Here is an 18,919-nt window from a genome sequence, read left to right on the forward strand (position 1 = left end):
TGATTCAGTCCTCAGCTTCATCTAGCCTGCTTTTGATTCCTTCTACTGTGTTCTTCAATTCAGAAATTGTATTCTTCATATCATCTTGCCTCTTGTTTACAGTTTCTATATCCTTTTCCATGCTGATATAATTTACAGTGAGTTCCTCGTAGTTTCCCTGTAGTTTTTGGTAATTCTCTCTGAGCTCATTGAGCTGCCTTAGAACCATTGTTTTGAATTTAGTCTCTGCTAGTTTACTTGCCTCTATTTCATTTAGTTCTCTTTGTGGGGATTCCTCCTTGCCCTTCGAGTGGGGAGTGTTTCTTTGTCTTCCCTTTTTCTGTGAGACTCTTCTTTTTTGCTTCTGCTTCTTAAATTGATCTCTCTTGATTTCCTGACTTTGTGGTGTGAACCTCTAAGGTGGGAGACCACTGTTTTTACTTTCTGGATCTGCCTCTGATGATGTCAGATGTTGACCCTGTCTGACCTTAGATTGTCTGTTGGAGACTTCCAGGAATCCACTATCTGTGGCTGTCCCCTTCTGCTTTTAATCTAATCACTCTGCACTCTGTAGGTCAGCTTAGGCAGCTCAGGGCGGGGTGGAGTCCCTACTGAGGCAAGGTTTTGGGTCCTCTCATGCTACTGCCACTCAGGGAAGTGGTCTCTGCCTGAGCCAGAAGGCTGCTGCCATTCAGCAGTGGGATCCCACTGGCTACTCTCTCTGTTCTCTCCCCAAAGCCTCCTTCCCCAGTCTCCTCAAGTGTCTCCAGACCTCTCTGCACCTGCTTTAGCCAGGGATCTATTATCTCTTGCTGCCACTCTGCACTCAGCCGGCGGCTTATAAAGGGCAGGGCAGAATCCCTTCTGGGGGTGGGGTTATTGGGTCCTCTGATGCTGCTGCTGCTCAGTGGAGTGGTCTATGCCTGAGCAAGATGGCTGCTGCCGCATGGGGCATGAATCAAGACTGAGATCCCGCCGGCTACTCTCTCAGTTCTCCAAAGCCTCCTTCCCTAATCTCTCCTCCCCTAGTCTCTCCTCAGGCGTCTCTAGCCTGCTCTGCCCCCACCTTTTCCGGATACCAGGGTAAGTGGCTGCAAATAAAAATTTAAGAGTTGGCTCTTTAAACCTCCCTTTGTGTCTCCAGCTGCCTGTCTCTGGCAGAGAGCAACCCTGCCGCTTTTCCCCGATGGCTGTTATCTTTGTACTTTTTGGGCTCTGGTGCTGTAGGCTGGAGATTCCCACTTTTGGTTTAGACCCCAATCTTCTCAGGGGGCTACAACTGGTCCTTTCAATATCCTGGTGCTGCCGCCATGGGCGCCCCACCAGCCTTCTTGAGTCTACTGCACTCCTTACCAGCTAGATTGTGCTGAAGCTGATTCTTCTGTCTGTCGGAGGTTATAAGGCTCATCTCACGCTATTCTTCAGTTGTTTGTTCCAGGTGATTTTTCTACTAGTTAGTTGTAATTCCAGATTGATCCTGGGAAGAGGTCAGTGTGACTTCCATTCACTCCTCCGCCATCTTATTTCCTCCTCAGTAAATATTAATTTTACGGGTGAAAAAACTGAAATAGGTCAGGTAAGTAACAAATCAGTGGTAACAAAACAATGGAGAAGAGAATGATATCTGATAAATGATGTTGCTAAAATTAGAAATCAGTATGGAGAAAAATAACAATTTGTGGTAGTCACGTCACTTGAACTACTAGTAGAGACATGTAAGCTGTATACATAGAACAGACGGTGGCTTTAAGCAATCTTCCAAAGCACATTTTTTAAATCATTCTTTTGTCCTCAAAGGAACTAATAATTCAAGAAATGTTTACTAATTTTTACATCAGTTAAAATTTCAATACTGAAAGCCACCAGAGATGCAGTATAATATAGTTAAAGAGTACTGGCTTTGATGTCAAAAGGCATACCATACCCTTCAATGACATCTCCACCACTTGCTAATGAATTAAGTCAAGTTCCTTTACTCAACCCCGTTTAATCAGGTACATTGGAACTTCAAAAAAAAAAAAAAATAGAACAAAATAAGATATTTATATAATATCCTAGCAAAAAGTGTGCCACATAAAGCATTTCAAACAACACAAGTCTACCATCTTCATTAACAAAGTGCTGTATACAAAAAAAAACATTCAAAAGGTAAAAATGATAGGAAGACTGATGCCAACTATTTTATCCCTGCTCCCTTCCTCATATCACCAACATAATTACTGTATATTTATATAGAAACACATTTCAGTAAATTGTTAAACTTAATACCAGATGATTTGATGATGAATAAAACAGTGTTTTAGCCAGTGGGGAAGCATTCAAGATTGCAAATCAAAAATTGAAGTTAAAAGTTTATATTTTCATATATTACAACAAACCTCTATCACAAGATTTCTGTGTATGGGTGTCATTTTAATTTTGTTCAGACTTTCTAGGAATCAAATAAATAGAACAAGAAAAATATGTTGATATACTTCTATCAATTTCTTTTGGGAGGGTACAAGATATAAGGAAATTCAAATTTTTTTCTTATTCTGCTTATACCTTCATTTTCTGAAATATGACAGGTCAACGACCTAAACACCAGAATTTGAAAATTACTAAATTGAGAAAAGAATGAAATACTAGCGCCAAGTGCCTTTAGAAATGAAAAGGAAATCATGCTTAGAAATTAGTGTTAATAGGAAAAACAACGAAACACAATTCGTGTACAACTCCCTAAAATATATTTTGTAAAACTGTGTGTGGGTGATGATATTTTCCTTAAACTCTGTTATAGTGTTAATTTGCGTCAAAAATTGGAAGAGAAATGAAGTTGGAAAATCAAACGTACACCTTTACCTGAGCATTTGTATACTGTCAAAGATTACAAAGCAGTATCAGTAAGCAAAGAGGTGTTGTAAAGGCCACCTTCCAGCCTTTGTACAGGTGAAAAAAATGAACAACAAAAAACTGACTACACACCTAACCAACCCTGCTGCAAACAGACCCACCTCCGCGACTTGTGGAGGCGGTGCGTTAGGACCGGTACTGCCTGCAGAAATGACTCGCGAAGTCTGCGACGAGATCGGAAGTGACGTAAAACTGCGGCGCAAGTCCCTGCTGCGGCCACTCTGCCACCGGAGGGATCGCTTTTGAGAGGGTGGGCTTCCTCCTGATGGTTATAGCAAAAGAATCATGACGGGGAAGAAATCTTCCCGGGAGAAGCGGCGTAAAAGAAGTGGTCAGGAGGCGGCCATGACCCTCGCGGCGCCTGACCTGGGACCCACGCTCGCCAGCAGTGGCAGTGCGAGCATCGGCGGTTGCGGGAGCGTCGGCGGCTGCGGGAGCATTACTTGCTGTGGGAACACCAGCTTCAGTGGAACCGTCGCCGGCGTTGGGAGCGGAGGGGAGCGCAGCGAGCGCCGGAAGCGAAGGAGCACTGAGTCATCTTCCAATGTCTCAGGCTCTGTGCAACAGGTGCGTGGGCGCCCTTCTTGCTCATCTCCCAGCTGCTGCATTTTCGGAGGAATATGGGTGACAATCGGCAAGGGCTCCGGCTGTAGTTCACTTTTAGCGTTGCCAAACCACGATTGCACCCGTGCTTGAGGTTCATGTTCCTAAGTCCCGGTGAACGTCACACTCCCATGTTTTGAACTTCCAAGTTCCTGCATTTGCTGGTAGCTAATTCATTTTGCTTTTGGCCCCCTCCACTCCTGTGGTCTTCTCAGTCTCCCTAAAAAAGTATGAGTAGGGGCCAGCCTTTAATGCACTTGCAAACCACGCTTTATTCTCTTTAACAGGTTATGGTTAACTCCACATTACAAGGTGAGAAAACTGAGGCTCTAAGAGTTTATGGAAGTTTACCCACAGTCACGGTTTATTACAACGCATAGATTTGTATCCTATATTTGGCTATATAAAAGACATGTTCTTTATGTCCCATCACCTGCCAGATACCGCTGTTTAAAAAAAAAAAAGTTTGCTGTAAAGTATTATAAAACATGAATAAATACACACTTAAGGTGTTATAACACAGAAATAAAGGGAAAAGGGTGGCAGTCTCTTTTTAAGCCTCTCTCCCCATTAATTGATATGTAGTCTCTTCCTTAATTCTTATCAGATATGTGTATTTAAGTTTGTACACATAAGCCTTCTTGTGACAATGCCCCCATTCAGTTGGATAATCTGGCTGCATTGTTGGGATGAGGTTTTTTTATACATGCAATGCTTTATTTTATAATGACTGCACAATATTTCATTGTATCTTTATTGATGAATATTTAGGAGTCCAGTTTTCTTTCTGTTGCAGATGATACAAAAGTGAACACCTTTGTACATGTCTTGTGCAAGAATTACTTTTACTTTAGGTTGGAGTCTCAGAAATGAAATTAGTGGGTCAATGTTTATGTATTTAAAAAAATAAAATTGACCGGTACTACCAAATGGTTCCCAAAAAGGTGTAACTGATTTATAAACCAGAAAATATATAAGAATATGTATCTCTGCAAATTTTCACCACCTCCGGTTTTTAAAATTTTGTTACCTTAGTGGGTGAAATCCCACTAATGTTGCATTTGTTTTAATTTATTATATTTTTCTGATTAATCATAAGTTTAGCATTTTGATATTTTTACTTGTCCATTTATTTGTCAATAAATTGGATATACCTACCCTTAGAGATTTTTGGTTTTTTTTGTTTTCAACCTTTTACTGATAGGTTACGAATCTTTCTACATAAGGACTTGGTTCTAATGCTTTGTGTAAGGTATATTGCAAATGTTCCTAAAATTTTGGCCACAGTGTACTGAAGATTTTGATTTTGTTGTGGTCAAGACTCATTATCCTATGATTTTTGGATTGTGTGTTTTTTAGAAAAGTCTTTTCTAATCCAAAATTATAAAACTATTCTGTATATTTTAGCATTATATTTTTAAATTGGGAGTTGTGGAAGCATAGAAGGCCATTTATTTTTATGTATTTTCTTGTATATAGCCACACTATTAGTTTAAAGTTGACTCATAGAAGAAATTCTTCTAACGGTGACAATTTTGTCTCTTTTTCAGCACTGTACAGGGGCGACAAAAGTAGGTTTACATTTGTAATACAAGTAATACAATAATTAGTAATACAAGAATAAGCTATGTTTCACAGACTCACAACTTTAAAACTACTTTTGCCCACCTCTGTATTTCTCATTTCTTGTTTTTTGGCATTGTGTAGTGTTCAACAAAAGCAGTGATAGCAGACATTCTTTACCCAATCTTTTTTTTCAATTGGAACATTTGTAATGTTCTACCAGAGTTTATTTGCCGGAAGTTTTGAAAGATACCTTTGATAAGGTTAAGGAAATTTTTTTCAATTCCCAGTTTGATGAGGAGTTTTATCAGATGCTTTTATGGCACTCGGTTGAGATGATCACATTGTTTTTCTCCAGTAATAAGGTAATGTAATTTTATTGATACATGAACTAATATTGAACTGCTTTTGCAGTCTTGAGATAGACCATATTTGGTTTATTGGTATGGTTGTAGCTAGGCTGGAAATCAGTATTTTTACTTTTAATTCAATCTCTGTTCCTAGTAAAGCAGCCTTTGGCTTTTATTGTTGTAGTTATCTTCTCTAGTTTTGGTGTCTGGATTCTGCCAGCCTTGTGGATTGAGTTAGGTACCTTTGCTTTTGTGTGTATGTATTTGTGTATTCTACAAAGGTTTATATCTTTTTCCCCAAGATTTGTCTGAACTTGACTATTGAACCATATAGCATACAACTGTCTGGGTCTGGTAGTTTGTTTCTTTGTTTCTCATAACTCCGTTTTTCCTAGTTCTTTCATAGTTATAGATCTGTTGAGCTTCCTGCCCTGTCTAGATTCAATTTTGGATATCACCATTCTTATTTTAAATAGTCTCTGTATCTTTAGTACTCAGTATTATGAGGCTTAGATCAGGAATGCTAAGTTATAAACATTTGCATACAGAACTACACCCTATTTTCTTTTTTTTCCCCTCACCAAAGGACATGCTAATTGATTTTAGAAAAGAGGAAGGGAGGGAGGGAGAGAGAAAAAGAAACACTACCGAGGCGTGTGCCTGACCAGGAATCAAACCCACTTACCTACTCTGTTTACAGGACGATACTCCAACCAGCCTAGCCACCCTGACCAGTGCCTAAATCCTATTTTTAATGAAAAGTAAATGTATTTGTGAAGAAGAGAATAGAAATTACATGCTAGGCTTATAGATAACATCTCAGAACCCCAAGAGTTCCATTATATTTGTTGTATGTTGAGTTCCTATCTATCTATTTATTTATAACAGCATTATAGAAATATTTACATCCCATACAATTCACCCATTCCAAGTATACAGTTCATTTGTTTTGAGTGTATTCAGAGTTGTCCAGCCATCACTATAGTCAATTTGAAAATGTTTGTATCATTCCCCCCACCAAAAAAAAAAAAAATTCCCTATGTGTACTTTTTAACTATCACTCCTAACACACACCCTCATCTTGTTCCCTCCCTAGGCAACCACTAATCTACTTCCTGTCTCTACAGATTTATTGATTCCCCTATTCAGGACATTTTATATGATAGATTCATATGGTATATGGTCTTTTGTGACTGGCTTCTTTCATTTAACATGTTTGTTCAAAGTTTATCCATGTCGTAACACATATCAGTACCTCCTTTTTATGGCTGAATAATAATACCACATTTGGTTTTCCATTTGTCACTTGATGGGACATTTGGACTACTTCCACTTTTTGGCTTTTATGAATAATGGTGCCATGAACATTTGTGTACAAGTTTTTATGCAGGTGTTAGGTTACATTTAACTTCGGTATATATCGAGGAATGGATTGCTAGGTCTTGCAGTAACTTCGCAAAAAACTGCCAAACTGTTTTCCAAAGTGGCTACACCATTTCATATTCCTGCTAGCAGTGTATGAGATTTCTAGTTTCTCTACATTGTTACTGTTTGAATTACTTCGCCACCCATTAGAATAAGGATTGACCTCCTTATTCAGTCTAATGATAGTTTCCTTTAAAATTGTTTTTTTAAAAAAACTGCTTTTTTAAAAATTTCATTTGAAAATATAAGAAGGGTATCCACCTAAACTATATAGTTAATATTTTTTAGAGAAAATGACTTTGAATTAATATCTGAATTTGTTAGTCTTTGGAGAATAGTGTGTGTGGTATGGGAAATAGATGGGGGGACTGTTTTAGGCAGAAGAACAGTATGTACAAAAGTCCTGCCTATGTGAGGCGAAGGGAGAACGGGTTATATTGAATATTTGAGTAACTCAAAGAGGATCGTTGTATTCGAAATACACAGAATGAGCATGAAGGGCCAGGTAGACCATATTTCCCTAAAAGGAAATCATTCAAAGGTTATAAATAGGAAAGATGAGTATTATGTACATTTTATAAAGTCCATTCTGATAACAGTATACAAAGCAGATTGGAGAAACTTCAGATTAGATTCAGGAAGTACAGACAAGTAGCTATTAAGGTAAAGTAGGCAAAAAAGGTAATGGTACCTTGGACTAGGATTATGGCAATAGATTTGGAGAGACTGGATAGATTTGGGAGATAGGCGGTAAAGTTGACATAAATGTCTTAAATTACTTGGCTGCTTTGACTATGATAAAATAACAGTTTTAAAAGTGATAATAACTCCAGGTAAGAAGTGATACATTAATGTATAATATTTGTGATTTGTAATATTTTTGCTACTATCCCAGTTTTTCTATGAACTTAAGAATAATGGCAATATATACACAAAACTTCAGTAATGATTTTATTTTCATTTGTATGTCCTGAGAGATCTCTTCACTTTATGTAAATTTAATGAGCTAATTGTAGTGTGGAGAGTAAATTCAAAGAATACTGAACAATTAAATATTCTTTCCTATAGTTTTAGATAATCTGTGTAAACGAAGAATTTGTAAATATTTAATGAAGAATTTATTAAATTAAAATGTATGACATTATGTACATATTCCATATGCTTTAAGTAGTATTATTTAATGGTTCTTTCTCTCCTTTAATTTTAGGAAACCAAATATCTTTTACCAGCTTTGGAGAAAGAATTATTCTTGGCAGAGAACAGTGACCTTGAAGAAGGTGGAATGGACCTGACTGTGTCATTAAAACCAGTTAGTTTCTATATATCCGACAAAAAAGAAATGCTTCAGCAGTGTTTCTGTATCATAGGAGAGAAGAAGTTACAGAAAATGCTTCCAGATGTGTTAAAGGTACTTCATTACATATATTACCAGATTATACACATATATAGAAATACACAAAAACCTTTTTTGTAGCAAATTTGCTTAATGCAAATTATAATTGGATGTTTTTAACTAAAACAACCTAAGGGATTTTGGAGAACCATAAATGGCTTTGTATACATAGAAAATTGCCAAGAAAAAAATGGAAATTTACTGTGCTTAGGTAGGGAATTTATGGACTTTCTAGAAATTATTCTGTTAAATGCAGGCAGTGTTAATAATTAAATTAGAGGTATAATGATTCTTTCTGCTGTTTTGAGAAATAATATACTGCTGTGTAACAATATACAATGATGTTTGGTAGTAGATTATATGTCATTAAATTTACAAATGTTTTCATATATTTCTGAAAATTACTCGGGGAAATACTAATATTAGACAAATTAGGCCCAAAATCATAGATCTAAGATCTATAGAACCAGAACTCAAGTATTTAAACCTTTAGAGGAATTACCTAATATAAATAGGATGCTATTAAGAATATCTGGGATGCTGACATACTCTTATATAAGTTTGTTTCATGATAAACATGACTATAAATTCTCATCAAGTCTTATGATGTTCACATGCTAGCTGGCAATTTATTAGATCTCATCCCATCAAAGGATCTATGTGGCTTTTAATTTGTTTTATTGTAAGATTTTGCTAACTGGACTTTTTCTGTGATTTCTTTTTTCCAGTTTACATTAACATTGTATTTCATAAATGTACTTTTTAAAATGTCATTTTCTTTAGAATTGTTCAATAGAAGAAATTAAAAAACTATGCCAAGAACAGTTAGAGCTCCTGTCTGAAAAAAAAATCTTGAAGATTCTTGAGGGTAAGTGTATATAGTTCTACATTCTGAAAACCTTTTAGTTAATATTATATTCAGAATAAATTTTGAGGTTTTTTTCCTTACTTGAATATTACACTAATTTCATTATTGAGTAATCATTGAAAAGTATTTTTGCCTCTATTTCTACAGAGAAGTACAGTTTAGATATCAGAATAGCATTTTAAGAATGGACTTTTTGATGTATTTATGGTTTTTCTATCTCAAGGGTATATGTAAGAGCATGTTTGTATACAATAATAAAATGAAATTAAAAAAATGTTTAACCAAATACTATAAAGTTAATTTTTGAGAAAGCAAAGACTTCTCCTAAATAATTTTTTATATTCTGCCTTATAGTCTCATTGTTCTTAGTTACCTATAAAGTTCTTTAATCTGCATCATCTTTAAAGATGACACTTTTTGTGTAATGATTAAAATTAAATCACTCTTGACATTTTATAAGCATGCTTTCAATAGTTTATTTCGTTTATAAGGTGACAGTGCTGTGGACTCGGATATGGAAGAGGAGGCAGACAATGGCTCTAAGGTGGCATCTGATTTAGTCAGTCAGTAAGTTAAAACTTTTTCATTCTCATTTCAAAAATTTTTTCCTATTCATTTGGTGATTTGTTACCTCAAGAATATGATTGTTTTTCTGTGTATTTATATAAAATAATTCAACAGTGGATAAGAATTGGTTCTGTTACTTGTACTGATGGGTTTGTTCGGTATATGTAAGGGTGAAGTTTATTGCTCTCAGGATTAAGTGATTTTCTTAAATTGTAACTCATGTAGGACAACAGCAGTGCCAACTTGAAGCAGAATCACATTTCTTATTTGAAATTTGAATATAATACTAGTGATACCCACTATTTATGAAGTTCTTACTCTATCAATCATTATGTTAGAAGCTTAGAACACTTTATTTCACCGAATTCTTTTATATACCTATTAATGTTACGTGATAGTAGCCTCACTTAAACGGTATGATAATAAGGTGGTTTATTTTATATAGGTACATATAATTTGACAGTTGTGAGGTACAGTCCCTAAAGTTTTGGAATGTTTACTAATCAAGGAGCAACATGTTAATTTTTTTTTCTAGATTCTTCTGCTCTGCTAGTTCTGATTTAACATCTGTTGATGGTTTTTGACTAAAATGATTCTTTTTCGGTAGTTGTCAAAGACTGACTTGTATGTCTCTTGGCAAAGGTAGTAGCACAAATAAAAAGAGACTACCAGCAGTAGTAGCATAAATAAGTAGTGCATAGGTAACCTGAAATCTTGAGGGGTGTGTTTTTAATCTCTAATAGAATGCTATAAGGCAAGTATCACCAAAAAAGGGAAATTTCATTTCATGTTGTAACTTCTCACCTCCAGATCTGTGAGAAATAGTTTCTGTTGTTTAGGTCAGTCTGTGGCAACCCTCGCAAACTAATTATATGTATAAATATAAACAAACACACACATAAATTTCCTGGTAAAATTTCCCACCCAAACTTTTTGTTTTGGGAAAACTTCCAACTTACATGAAAGTTGAAAGGATGATATAATGAACATCCATTTATCCTCCACCTAGATTCAGCAACATTAACATTTTCCATTTTTGCTTTCTCTTTTTATATTTATCCTTCTTCCCCTTAGAGCCATTTATATTAATTTGATAGGACTGCCATAGCAAAATACCATGTTTAAACCAACTGGCTTAAACAACGGAAATTTACTTTCTCACAGTTGTGGAGGTGGGAAATTCAAGATCAAGGTACTGGCAGAGATGCTCTCTACTGAGGCCTCTCTTCTTGACTTGCAGTTCGTCATTTCTTACTGCCTCTTCACATGGTTGACCCTCTGTGTTTGTGCATCCCTGGTATCTCTTCTCATGCCCCAGTCTCTTAAAAGGATACCAGTCATGTTGAATTAGGGCCCACCAGAATGACCTCATTTTAATTACCTCTGCAAAGCCTATGTCTTCAAAACAGTCACACTGAGCTTCAAGATACGAATTTTGCAGTGGAGAGAAACAGTTCAGCCTATAAAACATTTAAAAATAAGTTGTAATGTCATAACATTTCATGCCCAAACAATTCAATATGCACTTTCTACAAATAAGGGCAGTCCCCTATGTAGCCACAATACCATCATCACTCATATGAAAATAAACAATAATTCAAATAATGTAACCTAATATGTTGCCATATAAAATTTCCCCAATTAAAAAAAATATATAGTATATTTATTTTAATTAACTGGTTGATTCTGATCCAGGATCCATTTAGAGTTCATGTGTCCCATTTTACTGGTAATACCACAAAGCTGAGTTTAAAGGAAAGATTTAGGTATAAATGGTAAAAATTTTGTGACTAGTCCAGGAACTTAGTTCACATCTTAAAGGAATTAGAAAAATAACAAACCAAAAGAAAGTTGGAAAAATGAAATGCAAAGGTAAACATTAAACTAAGGAAATAGAAAACAAAACCAAAAAGGACAAATAAATCCATAAACTTGGTCTTTGTAAAGATCGGAACATAGATGAACTCCTCTTATATCTAGTTTAAGGCAGTGACTAACAACCACTGTGCCGCATGAATTTTAAAAACATACAACGCCTGACTATTCAGTCAAAGGCACAGGTCTCTTTTTCCTTACATTGTCAAATAAAAAAAAGGCAACAGCCAACACAACAGTAGTCATCTGGTATGAATAAATAAAAATTACACCTATTTTTGTTTTTTGTCAGACTGACAAAAAATAAAATATATTTTTTGGTGTGCTGCAGACTTTTAGTAATTAGTTTATGTGTGCCATGAGATGAAAAAGGCTGAAAATTGCTTAGTTAAGGAAACACATGTAGAGCAATTTAATTGAGATCAGGAAGGAAGAAGGAGACGTTTGAGTTTAAAAGCATAATGAGAATCCACATGCACCATTGTATAAACAAACTTGAAACCAGCACGTGAAAGGTTTTCTATCAAAATACAAAATTTATTCTTTCCCTAAAATGGACAACTTGAAGAGATTAACAAAAAATTAATGAGAAAGTTAGGTAAAGATCTGTTGAAAAAGCACCATGACAAGACGGATTCACAACTGAATTATTACATACATGAGTCAATATATATAATGTGTTCACAGGTAATAAAACCCTCAATAAACACCACTTGTTACTGTTTTCAAACATGATACCTGTGTTATTTAAATTGTCAACTTAAGAAACATTCAAACTTGTAGAGAATTTTTGGTGAGTTTATTTGAGCCAAACTGATAACAATGCCAGGAAGCAGTACCTCAAGGGATTGAGAAATGCTCCAGAAAATGGTGGCTTAGCCCCTTGTTTTATATATTAGAATCAACAGAGGAGCCCTGCAGGAGTTGACAAGAAGTCCATTGGCGACAGATTGGGAGGACAGGAGAAAGCAGAGGGGAAGCTCTGGGATTAGATGATTAGATAAAAGATAAAATGATAGACACTTCATTTACTTCGGTGGGAAAAAGCTAGTGAACAGTCAACAATTAACAATAGCAATGAGGGGATTTGTGGTCTCATGTCCAAAGTGTTTAGGTAAAGGAGAAGTTACCTTGACATTCCAAAGGTATGTTGTCATAGATGCAAAAAGACAATACACAGGTAAAGATTGACCTTTGTTAGGGAAAATTACTGGCCTAGGACATGACTACCCACCATGAGCTGTTTATAGTTAATAAGTTTTGATTTCAGACCATCCTTTGTGGTTGCTTTAGGTCTTAAAGAGTTTGTAAGGCTGCCTCACAGGCCTCCCTTGATATGACCTCTTTTCTTCCACAAAATTAGTCTAGGCCCTCGGAAAAGATAAAAACAACTTCAGTTTACTTTATAATTTCTGCATAGTTTTAATACCCAAAAATCTCATAGATAGTGCCAAAAAGGTGTATGAGGGATCATAGGACACCTCACCTATGAATATAGATATAAGAATTGAGGATAGTGCTCTCATAAAAAGAGATCCCACGGACCTCAGAGCCCTTTCCACCATGTGAGGATACAAGGAAAAGTCTTACAACCTGGAAGAGCCCTCCCCAGACCATACTGATGCTCTGCTTTCAGACTTCCAGCCTCCAGAACTAAGAAGTAAGTGTTGTATAAGCTACCCAGTCCTGTTCCCCAATGGACTAAAACAATATGTTCTCTGCAAATAGAGAAAGTGTTATTCTTTTCCTTAAAAAGAAAACCGCAGCCCCAATTTGGCATCACTGTGGTAAAGCCCACGATATGGAACCTACATTTAGTACCCGACCTTACCGCAGTTTTAAATCTTTACCAGAAGTGTAAATCAGTCAGTCTGGAGGTTTCTGGTCGAGCACTGGTAAGGTGACCTGTCATGTGGGCCTAGTCCGTTATCATCACCACCCGTCCCTTCCCCGCCCCCCGCCCCCCACTGAACCAAGCAAACTGGAGCCAGCAATTAATGCAGAGGGAAACAGGTTTTTTGTTGGGGGTTTTCTTTTTCTTTTCTTTTCTTTTCTTTTTTTTTTTAAGATTTTTATTTATTTATTTTTAGAGAGGAAGAGAAACATTGATCAGTTGCCTCTCACGCGCCCCAAACTGAGGCCCTGGTCTCCAACCCAGGCAGTTCCCTGACTGGGAAATTGAACTGGCAACCTTTGTTTTTCAGGCTGGCACTCAGTCCAGCACCCAGTCCATTGAGACACAACAGCCAGGGTAGGAAACAGGTTTTTATTTACGGGTTCCAACCTCTGTGGGGACTGAGAGCACTCCTGCTTGGAGCCCTTTTTCTCCCACGAGACCCAGCACTTCCATTGCTCCTCCCCACCAGGCTATAAGCCAAAAGCATGCCCAGAAGTTTCCCATATCCTTATCTGTTTTTAAGCTGGCTACACAAACAGTTCTCTGTCCTCTCTGGAAAGTACACTTGTGGGGTTGGAGTCACCATCCTTTCGCAGCTGTCTCCATCACGATCTGCAGTATGCTGTCCTCAGCCTCCTTGTAGTTATCCACTTGCCATTGTTATGAAAAGTATCCTAACCTCCATATCAACCCCACCCCCTGCAACCATGGCTGTGGGGAATATTTTCAGGGGCCCCCCCACCCCACTCTGCACCCTGTTTGACCACCACCACCAAAGGAAGAAGAGGCAAACTGCACAATAAAACCCTTGCCATTTTCTCCCACCCCAAAGGTGTCCTGGCCTAAAAATAATCCTCTCTTTTCTTTTGCTAATAACTCTCTTGCTTCACCTTCCTATAAAAACCTTCCTTTTGTCCTGGCTGGTGTGGCTCAGGGGGGTGGGCACCAGCCTGTGAACTGAAAGGTTGCAGGTGTGATTCCCAGTCAGGGCACATGCCTGGGTTGTGGACCAGGTCCCCAGTTAGGGGCATGCAAGAAGCAACCAATCAATGTTTTGCTCCCTCTTTCTCCCTCCCTTCTCCTCTCTCTAAAAAATAAATAAAATCTTTAAAAAAAAAACCAAAACTTTCCTTTTTTGTACTTCCCTTGAAGCCCCCTTCTACTTGCCTGATTCATGAGCCATTTAATAAAGCCAATTAGATCTGCAAATTTATTTGGCTGAATTTTGGTTTTTGACACTCTCTAACCCGTATGCCTTTAATTTTTTTTTTTATTACCTTATTGATCTGTGAGGACTTCGGTACATTGTGGAATAGGAGTAGTGAGAGTGAATATTCTTGTTTATTCCTATCTTAGAAAGAAAGGTTTCAGCCTTTATTCCTATCTTGGAAATAAAGGTTTCAGCCTTTCAGCCTATATGCTTTTGTTTTTTAAAGCATACTCTTTTTTTTTTTAACTTCTTGAATTGGATAATTTTTTTAATTGTGGATTAGTAATATATATTTGATGCTAAAGTTTTCCTCTCAGTACTACTTTAGCTTTATCCCAGAAAACTAGTTATTTATTGTTAGTTTTTAGTTTATAATTCCTTTTTAACCTAAAAGCTGTTGTGTTTAAAATATGTAAGTAGCGAGGTTATCTAGTCTCTATTTGTTATTTTTTGGGTTCTTTTGAGGTGAGGATATAACCAATGGCCATTGTTGCCAATTAAATACCAACAGGAATCCCCAATTTGGAGTATGTTGCAACAGGGCACTTTGTTCAGTGCCTAACAGCTCAGTTGTGACACAGCACACTGGGGAGGTGGTGATGGGTCCAGGCAACCATGGGACCAGGGGGTCCTGGGACCAGGCCCCTCTCCAGCTAGGCAGCTCTGCTCTGCTCTTCACTGCTCTGGTCTGCTCATTTCTGTACCAGTCCGCTCTGGCCTGCGCTGGTGTGCTCCATTAAGCTCCAGTGGGACATTTTTGGTGTTTCAGCTCAACCAGAGACACACAGTCTTTAGTCTTTAGTAGAAAGGGAAAGTGCGCTCGTTGTTCATTTTAGTTTACTGCTCCAAAATCAGGATGACCCCTGAACTTTTTCATTGAGGATTTCATTGATGTTTTTTTAGACTAAACTTACCATATTATGTGAATATTCCACAGAAGTTATGATCTGTGTTTTCAGAATATGGTTTATATCAAGTAAGTCATTTAGGTCCTCAATGTCCTTTGAAATCAGGTTCCTACTATTCATGCCCTAGTCCCATTCAGAACTCCAGCCTCCTGACCTGTTTACATCCAAAAGGCCTGCTTGCTAATGCCATCACTTTTGAGGGGTAGGATTTTAATATATGAATTTTGTGGAAAGGTGCATTCAGACCATGGCACATAATCATCTATGTAAAAAGATCTCAGGAATCTACAAAAAGAACCCTTCTAGAACACATGTATGCTAGACAGGTGTCTGTGTCCTAATCTCCAGAACCTAAGAATCTGTTAACTTGCCCTGGCAGGTGTGGCTCAGTTGGTTGGATGTCCTCCTGCAAAGCCAACGGTTGCTGGTTTGATAACTCATGGGGCACACGCTTGGGTTGAGGGTTCAGTCCACTGATGAGGTGCATAGGAGAAGCAACTGATCAGTGTGTCTATTTCGCATCAGTGTTTCCCTCTCTCTTCCTCCCATGTCCCCTTTCTAAAAATAAATAAAATATCTGTAAAAAGAGTATGTTAAGTGGAAATAGGGACTTTGCTGATGCGATTAAATCAAGGATCTTGAGATAGGAAGATTATCTTGGATTATCCTGGTGATACCGGTATAATCACAAGAATCCTTATAAAAGGGTGGTAAGAAGGACAAAGGCAGAAAGAGATGGGATGCTGGAAGCAGAGGTTAAAATGATGTGCTTTGAAGATGGAGAAAGGAATTACAAGCTGAGAAATGCAGGTGGCCTCTTAGAAGCTGGAAAAGATGAGGATATGTATCTTCTCCCAGAGCCTCCAGAAGGAATTCAACACTACCTGCATCTTAATTCTGGTGCCCTAACACTTATTTTGGACTTCTGCCCTCCATAACGTTAAAAGGATAAATTCATGTTGTTTTAAGTCATTAAATGTGTGGTAATTCATTACACAGGCAACAGAAAACTAATACAAGGTACTTGATTAAAACTGAGAAATAAGCCAAAGTTACAGATAGGTTGCTTAGAGCCATCAGGGTGTTTTGTTTGATCTAAACATTTAAATTTTTTTCAAATGATTTCCAACATTTAAAAACCAAGGGACTGGACATCAAAATCTGGACTTCAGAATTGATTGAAAAATCAGATTAGGCAACTTTTCCTAGGAGAGCAAAAAAGTAGTTGGAAGTGAGTATAGCTACTCTCATTTTGTATGGCATGTATATTTCAGTGTGCTGCGTAGTGCTTCATTTTTCTGAGTGGTTAATGTAAAAGAGGTCTATACACTGAGACACTGAAGGGAAAATACAAAAAGGCCAGAGGTTGGCCTTGGAACCAGTTTTATTAGTGTCAGTGTTTTATTTACCAAAACATATACCTTTACCTTTTTATCCCAACTTTGACAAACAAAGTAGTTTCAAATAGGTCTAGATAAATGAATCAGTGCTATTAAAAATAAATGAAAATGTTGGCATAGTCTTTTAATCACCAACCTATGCTCTTTTATTATAGTTTTTATCAGAAGGACATCAATAATAACATTAATAGAATTGTCTAAGATACTATGAAATGACAACTTTCAGTGTGAGGTATATGTGTGTATGTGTGTGTATATATGGTATTTAATAGGGTTATCTAAATTTTCTTATAAACCATTAAAGGTTTGGGGGTTTTTTTGTTTTGTTTTTTTAAGATTATTTTTTTTTTTTTTTAGAGAGAGGGGAAAGGAGGGAGAAAGGAAAGAAACATCAATATGTGGTTGTCACTTGCAACCCCCACTAGGGGCCTGGCCCACAACCCAGGAATCTACTCTGGGAATCAAACCGGCGACCCTTTGCCTTGTAGTCTGGCGCTCAGTCCACTGAGCCACACCAGCCAGGGTTATACCGTTAAAGGTTTTAAGATAAAAAAGTACACAAAAATGTTTATGCCTAAGTAAAAAAAAAAAAAAAAAAATGTAATTACTTTTAGAGTTTTACATTATGTCCTCACATTGCCAGCTTTATATGTTTGTTACACAATATTTATCCTGTCAGCTTTCAAATGTGCATGTTTCCTTCCCAGACTCTTGATCTCTACTGCTAATAAAATATTTACTTAACGGTTATTTTACCTTGTAATAGCTGTTGTTTACTATTTACAATAACAAAGTGGTAGTTATAAGAAATTCTTGACAGTACAGTGCTGTGAAACTTGAAATTAATGAGTATTAACATAACAGTTTTTATAGGAATGAGAATTAGGAACTTTTGAAGATATAACATCCATAGTTTCTAAATACTTCCATTTTTAAAAGGGTGAGGGATGGAAACGTCATTTTTTAGTTCACCTTAAGTAACCAAATGAGCAAGCTTGTGAGTCTATAGATATTCAAAAATATTTAATTAAATCAAAAATCTTTAATTTTGTAGTGTTTTAAAACTGCTAGGTATTGTAATGAGATTGGAAAATGTTACAGGTTAAGACAGTTGCTGCTTAACAAAAATAACAATTTTAAGTAAATAAGATCATATGGAGGCTTGGGATTAACGTGCTGTCTCGTTTGTAGATGTGCTAGAAAAGAAGGTTTCTTACAGCTAAAATAGCACTAAAAATGAGAACAAGTATTAGCTTGGCTTATAATGTGAGGTGATTATGCTCTAAGGAATATGTTTATAATGAAATTTAAGTCCTGAATAGTGCTGTAAAAGAATCAGGATTGAGGCTTTATGTATAAAGAATAAAAATATAAACACTGTAGGGAAATCTTAGCAATATTTTAGAATTACTCTAATAACTTTTTATGAATTTTAAATTAATACACTTTTAGTAAGTGATATTGAGGGAGATGTCAGTAGACATGAAGCTGTATTTCCCAATAGATAATAAGCACTATTGAGATAATACCACAGTTCTAGAAGATAAAGAAATTTAAAAATCCAAGTTCTTAAAACAAGGTACATTGCAAAGCAGGTCCTGTGTTAGTATCCTGGAGCTATATTTTCTAGTCACTTCTACTTTCTTAGCAGAGGATGGATATGTTCTAAAATAGTTATTATTCAATTCCAATTTTGGAAGATTAACTTTAAAAAAAATAAAATATTTCTAAATATGTCTTAGAGATTTTAAGTAACATAAATTGAACTGTTTTATGTTTACTAGAATATTTAAATACCAAATATAATTCACAGGGAATTGTTTTGTAAAGTGAGTAATTTTTGGTAGGATTTTTTTTAATCTCCATTTAATTATTTGTTTTATAAATCTGAAATGTCAACAGTTTTGTTTAAAATGGAATACATGACTATTCTTAGGATACAAGTGGTTGGAAAGAACAAGTTGGTGTCATTTAGAACATGTTACTTCT

At 36.5% G+C, this 18,919-nt stretch overlaps 1 protein-coding gene across 1 annotated transcript in view; it reads left to right on the top strand.

Annotated features, from left to right (window-relative positions):
- Window positions 1-3,056: 3,056 nt before the first annotated feature.
- The window catches only part of CAAP1 (caspase activity and apoptosis inhibitor 1), a 53,201-nt gene continuing 37,338 nt past the window's right edge, over window positions 3,057-18,919 (top strand). The window contains exons 1-4 of the mRNA XM_054588139.1: window positions 3,057-3,438; window positions 8,020-8,220; window positions 8,989-9,073; window positions 9,565-9,640. Of these exons, the coding sequence (XP_054444114.1) occupies window positions 3,157-3,438; window positions 8,020-8,220; window positions 8,989-9,073; window positions 9,565-9,640 (644 nt within the window). The 5' untranslated portion in view covers window positions 3,057-3,156. The remainder of the gene's footprint in view (window positions 3,439-8,019; window positions 8,221-8,988; window positions 9,074-9,564; window positions 9,641-18,919) is intronic.

The sequence above is a fragment of the Pteronotus mesoamericanus genome, unplaced genomic scaffold (assembly GCF_021234165.1).
Source record: "Pteronotus mesoamericanus isolate MK-2021 breed Mesoamerican mustached bat unplaced genomic scaffold, CSHL_Meso_final contig_124, whole genome shotgun sequence".
Classification (NCBI taxonomy): domain Eukaryota; kingdom Metazoa; phylum Chordata; class Mammalia; order Chiroptera; family Mormoopidae; genus Pteronotus; species Pteronotus mesoamericanus.